Raw genomic sequence first — 8,234 nt, 5'->3', positions numbered from 1 at the left:
GTTAAAGTTTTTTGAAATGACAATATATTCACGTGGTACAAAATTCAAAAGGTATTCGAGAGAAGCCCCCCTCCTACCGCCCCGCCCCCAGGCAGGCTCTGGATGCCCCTCGGAACAGTGCTACTCTTCCTGTGGAGCTTTCTATGTACATTCAAGCCATGCCCATGTTCCTCTGCACACCCTGTTCCGGGCACCGAGCTCCTTTCACTGGACATGATCGTCTCGCGACCGACTCTGCTCCGGCTTCGCGCTCCCTCCTTCCAGCAGCCCGGCCTGAGTCACCCCGCAGGCCCCGCGGCCGCGCCATGCTCCCCCTGGCGGCGGCGCTCCGCACTGCAGCGGCTGCACTCCCGCCCCGCCCTAGACTCGTCGGGGCCCGGCCGGGGGAGGGGTCGCGGCGGCGGCGTCAGCGGCGGCGCCCGGGTGGTGGGAACCGAGGCGCCGGAGCAAGATGGCGGCGCGAGTGCTGCGCGCCCACGGAGCGGCCTGGGCCGGCGGCCTCCTGCAGCGGGCCGCTCCCTGTACCCTGCTGCCCGGGCTCCGGTGAGCAGCGCCGCCCTTTCCAGGAGCGGCCGGGGAGGGGCCGCCGCGGGGCGGAGGGCGCGGGGTCCCCAACGCGTGTCTCCGCCCCGGCCCAGCCGCGCTCCCACGACGCAGAGCTGCGAGCTGGCGCGGGCCGAGGCTGCGGGCGGCGGGTCCGGGGCGGGCCGGAGCCTCGGTGGGGTCGAAGTCCCCTTCCGGCCCGCCGGGCTCAAGGTCACTGCGGGGATGGGCTGGAGCGCGGCCCCGCCTTTTCCGAGGAAGGCTCCCGCTGCCCGGCGCGGAGGCCACGTCCGCCCGCTGCGCTGGCCTGGCCTGCGGGACCTTGACCGGCGCGACCTGGGGCCAGGGCCGTGGCTGAGCGCGCGCCAGAGGCTGTAGGCCCTGGACACGGCCTGCTGGGTTCCCGCCGGCCGTGCAGAGAAAGCTGCGCGCCTTTTCAAAGCCTCTATATCTGCGTCTGCAAAGGACAGTAGTACTACTTGTCTGTTAGGTGGCTGTGAGAAAGAAAGAAAATAACGCATCGTCCCTGTGAGCCCTCAATGAAAGGTGATGGGGAGTAGTGAGGAGGTCAAAGCACTCAAGTCTTTGACTTGAATTTTAAAGCAGGTAGTGGATCAAAAAGTATTTATAATTGTCATCACTGAGTATTTAGGCGTCGGGTTCATGTTTAAACTTTTCTTTTTCTAACCTCAGTGGATTAGATGTTTCGTTGTCTGAATCCGTCACCTTGACATTTCCACGTACCATTTTCCGCATTCAGAAACCAAAGCCCATCCTAACTTCCCCATAGATTTGCTTTCTCATTTTCATTACTTTGGGTAATTTAAATTATCCAAAAGAACAAAGGAACTATCTGTTCATTAAAATCTTACTATGGGCTAGGAAGCTTTATATAATATTGTTTATTTAATTTAATCTTAGTAGCAATTTTAAGAAGTAAGTAGCATCAGCATCCTAAAGAGATGAGGAGATGGAACCTCAGAGACACACATAGCTAGAAAAAGCATTTGAACCCAAGTTTGTCAGGCTTCAGGCCCAGTGTCCTTCCAGAACTGATGCCCAGCTTACATGTCGAAATTATTTAAATTTGATGTTTGTTTCCAACTTGATTAACAAATCAACTTCCTTTTATGTTTTATTATTGAGCATCTAGTTGTATCTTATTTTTTATAAGCCCATGAAATTTGTATTTTCTTCTTTCTAAAAGAAAGCTGAAACTGAAAGTGTTCACTCAACATACTTGCCTAATGTGCCCAAGGACATAAAGATAGTAAACTTGAGAGTTGGACCTGAGTCTCCCCAGTATCCTCACTTCCCACTGGGGCCAAATGTTGTTCACCTTGGAGTTCTCATCTCTGTCTGACCTGTTGGTTCTTTGATTACTCTTTGAGGTCCCCTTGCACATTTTGACTGCTCCTTCCTGGTCTCTGGTCTGTCTTAACTGTAGGTGTTCTCTAGGACTCAACCTAGACCCAGTTAATTCACTAATTCTATAAAATATTGAGCGTATCCAATGTACTTGAAGTCCTTTGGAACGGAGCATAATAGCCATGGTCACTATCCCCAGGGAGCCATGGCAGAGGTAAAAATACATAGACTTACAGACTGAGGTAGGTGCTGTGAGAGAAAAATCAGGGAACTACCACGTGAGCCCATGGAAGGTTTCTCTAAAAAGTATTAGGCTGAGATCTGAAGGGTCAAATATCTGAGAAAGCCTTGAGTGGGAAAAAGTCGGGTATACGGGAAAATCCAAGAAAGGTCTAGGAGGCTGGAGTACAGGAGTGAAGGGAAGACTGGCTAGAGGAGAATTAGCAAGGAACAGGGGCCAAATAAGTCCAGGCCTTGCAGGCCATCTTAGAGAACTTGGATTTTATTCTGAGAGCCATGGAAGACATTTAAAGGTATAACATGGATTTTATTCTGAGAGCCATGGAAAGACATTTAAAGGTATGATGTGATCTGATCTGTGTTTTTAAAAGATGAACCTGAATTTGAAGAGGAGACAGAATCAAGGGTCGTGGCCAACTGAGTGCATGCTGGTACCGTTTAACCGAGTAGTATTTGTTCCATAAATTGAGTGCCTATGATGTGGCAGGTATTTGTTGGCTGTTGGAAAACATAGGTGAATAAGGCACAGAAGGTGATCCAGCAGCTTCCTAGTAATTCGGGAGTGGGAGTGGGGAAGGAATTTAGAGCACTTTAGAATCTGGTAAAGTTTGAGAAGGCTGTGTGCTATTCAGGTGGAAATGCCAAGTAGGCAGTTGACTGTATGATTCCTCAAAGGAGATATCTGGCTGCAGATAATAGTTGGGAGTCGTCAGCATACAAGAATGATAAGTGTTGATAGATACATGGGTTTCATTATACTGTTTGATTTGAATGAAATTTTTTGCGATAAAACATTTTAAAACTGTAGGAATGGAAAAGATTGCTTCAGGTTAGAGTGTGGTTGGAAAACAAGCCCTGGGATGTGCCAGCATTTACAGGCTGGATATAGGAGGGACAGCTGGCAAGGTCATTGTTACATGACTATTGCCAGAAGTATTTCAAGGAGGGAGTGATTAGTTGTGCTAGATGCTGCCAAAAGTTTAAGTAAAATGACAGAAGAAAACTGGATTTGCCAACAGGGGTGTCATGGGTGACCTTGCAAGATCAGTTTCAGAAAGGAAGGAGGAAGTCTTCCTGGGAAACTCAAAGACTCTCCCTTTGCTGGACAGCTTACTTAGCTCTGCTCAGTACCAGGCCCAGAATTCCCAGCTGCTTACAGGACATTGCACTAGTGTCCCCAGGTGCTGAAAATGCTTATGTGCCCAGGACTTAGTGCATCTTCTTCCTACAAAGCCTGCTCCTCCTGGGTTCTCTCTTCCCAGTAATGGAACATTTTACACTTAGTGGCCCAGGCCAGAAGCCAGAAGGTCTTCCCCAGGCCCTTCCCTTCTTTCTCCCTCCCATCTAGTCAGTTGTCACATCTGTCAGTCCTGCCTGTAGTATGTCCTCTCCAATCGGAGTACCCCGGCTCAACCCTCAGCAACGCTCTGGATTCCTACGAAGAGTGTGGACTTGAACCCATTGGTGAAGGGAACTACTAAAGGATTCTAAGAGGACATTTTCCTATTAGATCTCTATGACATGAACCTTGACTGGATCCTAATCCCCCCATGCCCCTGCCAAGAAAACTATAAAAGACATTTTGGGGATATTTTAATAGGAAGTAGATACTAGATATCATGGAATTACTATTTTTCTTAGGTGTGGTAATACCATTGTGGTTTTGTTTTCATTCTTAGATGCATGATGAAATATTTAGGGCTGAAGTATCATTATGTGTACATTTTCAAATGGTTCTGTGAAAAAAAGCAAATACGTAGAGAATAAAAATGGTAAAATGTTAATTTTTTAATCTAGATGCAGGGCACAAAAGTGTTTATCCTACTATTTCAGCTTCTTTGTGTTTAAAGTTTTTCGAAATGAAAAGTAGAACAGTTCTCTATAGCAACATGTGGAAGACCAGTTTTTGGAGGTTAGCGGGTAGTTTGGGGGTAGGGAGGGGAGCCAGGTAGGTCCTGCTTTAATGTAAGACGTACTTAGAACACATCCTTCAGCCTCCTCTCTCCCCCTGGGCCGTGCTTCCTTCACTGCGGTGTTTGCATACTCCTGGCTTTGACAGTTACCAGTTCTGCTGAGAATGTCCTTACTCCCATGGAGTCTTCCTGACAGACCGACTGCTCCTCCCTCATCTTTCAAGTCTTCAGCCCAAAAAGTATTCCTTTAGAGACTTGGTCCCCAGGCTGACTGTTTCCATTGCCTCTTTCCCCACCCCCACCACAACCTTGTGTCTCCATCGAATAGCTTATCTCACTTTGAGCTGTGATCATGTTTGTCTATCTGCTCCCACCAGCAAACTGAGCTCTGTGAAGTCAGGGCCAGGTTCATCCTGGTATCCTCAGCCTGACCCAGTGCCTGACATGGGCAGTGCACAGTCAGTAAATATTTGACTGTGAAATGAATGAAGCCCACTACACTACTGCTGCTCAATGTTAAATCTTTTCCCTTCAATTTTCTCTAACTAAACCGTAGCACCATCTTCCACACCTAATCAGGAACCGTGTCTCATCCTTTTTACCTCAAGAATATCTTTTGAATGTATTCCTTTTCCTTTGTCCCCACTGCCATCGTCTTAACCCAGGACCATCCTTTGGTCCATGCAGTATTTATTGAATGCCCCCTGCGTGCCTTGTGTTGCTGGGCATGGCAACCAGCAGGAAGCCCAAGACCTGTGCTCCCTGCCTTTATGGTACAGTCATCCCCCACACTACTGCCAGGCTGCTTTTTACACTTAGACCTTTTTTGAAAACTTGCTAGCACTGTATCATATACAGGATAAAGTCCAGCTGATAGACATGGTGCACAAGAGCCTACCTAACCCCCCAGCCCCGCTTTGCTCTGCCGTAGTATCTTGCCATCCTCCTATACCCCACTGTCCTCCCTTGCTGAACTCTTCGCTGTTCCAGAAATATGCCATTCACGTTTATGACTCCATACCCCTGTACATGTTGCCCCTGTACATGTTGTTCCCTTTGACTGGAATTATCACCTGCCTTGTCCACCCCTCTTGCTTGCCCTCCAAAACGGAGCCAGAATGTCTCTACTGGAGTTCCTCTTCTCCTCCCAGGCCAAGCTGACGGTTCATTCCCTTGACCTGCCACAGTGTGTGTGTGTGTGTGTGTGTGTGTGTGTTTGTGTGTGTGTGTGTATGTGTACATACACGTTTACAGTATCTGTGGTCACTCTGGCTGTTTACTGATAGGTTTTTCCTGTGAGACTGAAGGCTCTCTCTGGTTCTTTATATCCACAGAGCCTGGCACATAATGCTTATTCTTTTTAAAGCCTAGTGTTTTATATAATGCGCTGTTCCCTATGCTCTGTAAAGTGCCACCTAATATATATATGATGTTATAAAGATTCCTAATCTTGGTATTTTCACTGTCAGTTAAGAACCCAGGCCCAGCCCAGATCATATCACTCTGGCAGCTTTTGGCATGGCTACAACTTGAATGACTAGATAGATTGGGCACAGCTTTAGTCAACTGACCTCAAAAAATTTCAGTTTGACAGTCAGTCAGGGACAGTGGTAGTCAGACTGTTTTTCATTTGTTAAAACAATTGCTACCAAGGTTCACCACCAAACACCACCGAGGTTTGTTCTTGTGTGTATGCTATGTTGGCTATTTCCTGGTCTCATCCCCTGCACCGTGTATTTAGTTTACAAAGCATTGGTATATCCCTTACCTCATTTTACCCATCCTAAGGTGAATCCCTTTAGTATTATTAAAATATGGAATCAGTTCTCAATTGGGCGATTTCTGTTTGGGAGGCATCTCTTATTAGTGAAAATATTTTGAACTTTGTAGTTTGATTTAGATTCATGTTTTTATTTTGCCACTTCTTAGGTCATTTAGCCTCTCTGAGACATTCTTTAAAATGTGGTACCTACCTTGCTAGGTTGTTTTGAGAATTAAATGAGACGACATAGACAAACTGCCTGGTGGTGTCTGTGTCCTTAAGCAAGTCTGACAGACAGTAACACCATAGTCTGTAGAAAACCATATAGTGTTTCTATAGAAGTCCCCAAGAAGAGGTTTACACTAACTTGTCAGCATCTGAACCTTGTTTTGAAGTGCTAGCTAAGGTCCTGAGCTTTATCTTTACCACTTGGAATCCTAGCACATCCCTGCTCCTGACACAATCTAGAAAAGGGGCAGAAGAGATTTATCTGTGGGTCAGTTAAAGATCAAAACTATAGTTGGGCGATTTTTGTAATCCTAGCACTTTGGGAGGCTGAAGCAGGAGGATCGCTTGAGGTCAGGAGTTCCAGACCATTGAAGACTGAATTCTGATCTTTTTCTTTGCCGAAAAAATTCGTTTCTAAGGGGACCTGGTGAGTCACGCCTATAAATGATAAAATCTCAGTAAACAAGTTTTTATGATGTGGTTTATTTCCCAACCTGATTCTGGTATAGCATCACATAAAAGATAGAAGACCCTTATCTTAAGCATTCCTCTCTGCTGATTCCTAGTCTTTTGGACAAAGCCTGACTCTTTCAGCCAATTGTCAACTAAAGAATGCCTAAATCCGCCTATGACTTGTAAGCCCCCACTTTGAGATGTCCCACCTTTTTTGGGCCAAACCAATGTATGCCTTCCATGTACTGATTTATGACTTTACCTGTAATTCCGGTCTCTCTGAAATGCATGAAACTAAACTGTAACCCAGCCACAGCGAGTCCACTTGTTTAAGGCTTCTTGGGCATGGCTCTGGGCCGTGGTCCTCAAATTAGGCTCATAATAAACCTCCTTAAATTATTTTACAAAGTTTGTCTTCTTTTCCGTTGATGCCATCCTGAGCAAGAGCGAGACCCCGTCTCCACAAAAAATAGAAAAAATTAGCCAGGAGTTGGGGCACGCACCTTTAGTCCCAGCTACTCAGGAGGCTGAGGCATGAGGATCGCTTGAACCCAGGAATTTGAGGTTGCTGTGAGCTAGGATGATGCCAATGCACTCTACCAGGGGCGACAGAGTAGCACTCTGTCTCAAAAAAAAAAAACAAAAACCATAAAGGTATGCTGTAATAGACCTGGCCAGAGACTAGGTCATCAATTATAAAAGGAATTGTGCAGAGAGAAGAGGCATGGATTCAAAAGGCTACATTCTGTGGGATTCTATGTATCGGACATTCTGGAAAAGACAAAACTGTAGGGACAGAGAACAGAGCAGTGGTTGCTGGAGGTGGGAAGAAGGGTTGTTACAAAAGGAGGGATTTTAGTGGGTGAAGAAACTGTTCCATATCTTATTGCTGTGGTGGTTACATGACTTTATGTATTTGTCAAAACTCCATAGAACTGCATGCAAAAAGAAAGAGTGTATTTTACTGTACATAAATTTGAGCAAAAATGAAGAGGGTGAAGGGGACACAGTTTGTCATTCAATTGTGGTTATGTGAAGTTAGAGGATGAGTCTTGACCAGATTCTGAAAAATCCTGTTTTCAAGTGGTTATAGGGAATTACTTTACCTATAGAGGGATTTCTAAACTTTTAGTGCTTTTAGATAGTTTAGCTAATTTTTAATCATAACAATAATACATGTATATAGAAATTTTTCAGATGGTTCAGAAAACCTACCATGAAAAGGAAAAATCTTTCCTCACACCCCTTACCCATCATGTTTCCCAGATGTAATCACTATTAACAGTTTACTTTGCATGTGCATATATAGTTCTGTCCGGGCTTGCTTTTTCCATGTTATTTATCTCAGAGATAGTAACAAATCATTGCATGTAGATCTACTTCATTCTTTTTAATGATTGCATATTTTCTAATATGGAATATTCCCTAATTTATTTGACCAGTCTGCATTAATGAGTATCCAAATTGCTGGTACCAGGAGAAAACTGGAAATAAAACAGTAATGAACGTTTTGTGTATTCAGCTTTGTGTACTTGTCTAAATATAGCTTCCTGTAGGACATAACTACAAGCGTAATTATTGGACTGAAAGTCGTATAGGGTTTCGATTTTGATATAGATAATGCCACACTGCCCTCTAGGGAGGTCATACAAATTTGTATTCCCACCAGCTGGCATGTGGGAGCTAAACATGTCCTTAAAAATTCATGGTTAAAGTATAGTTTGTTA

At 45.3% G+C, this 8,234-nt stretch overlaps 1 protein-coding gene across 2 annotated transcripts in view; it reads left to right on the top strand.

Annotated features, from left to right (window-relative positions):
- Nucleotides 1-423: 423 nt before the first annotated feature.
- GBAS (glioblastoma amplified sequence) overlaps nucleotides 424-8,234 on the top strand; it is a 27,160-nt gene continuing 19,349 nt past the window's right edge. Inside the window, exon 1 of one of the 2 annotated variants that reach the window (XM_012640343.1) lies at nucleotides 424-543. In XM_012640343.1, the coding sequence (XP_012495797.1) occupies nucleotides 452-543 (92 nt within the window). In that variant the 5' untranslated portion in view covers nucleotides 424-451. The remainder of the gene's footprint in view (nucleotides 544-8,234) is intronic. The other variant, XM_012640344.1, reaches the window with a different exon arrangement.

This window comes from Propithecus coquereli, unplaced genomic scaffold, assembly GCF_000956105.1.
Source record: "Propithecus coquereli isolate 6110/MARCELLA unplaced genomic scaffold, Pcoq_1.0 Scaffold150, whole genome shotgun sequence".
Taxonomy (NCBI): domain Eukaryota; kingdom Metazoa; phylum Chordata; class Mammalia; order Primates; family Indriidae; genus Propithecus; species Propithecus coquereli.
Note: the sequence above shows the minus strand (reverse complement) of the source record. Positions and strands in the feature narration are given on the sequence as shown.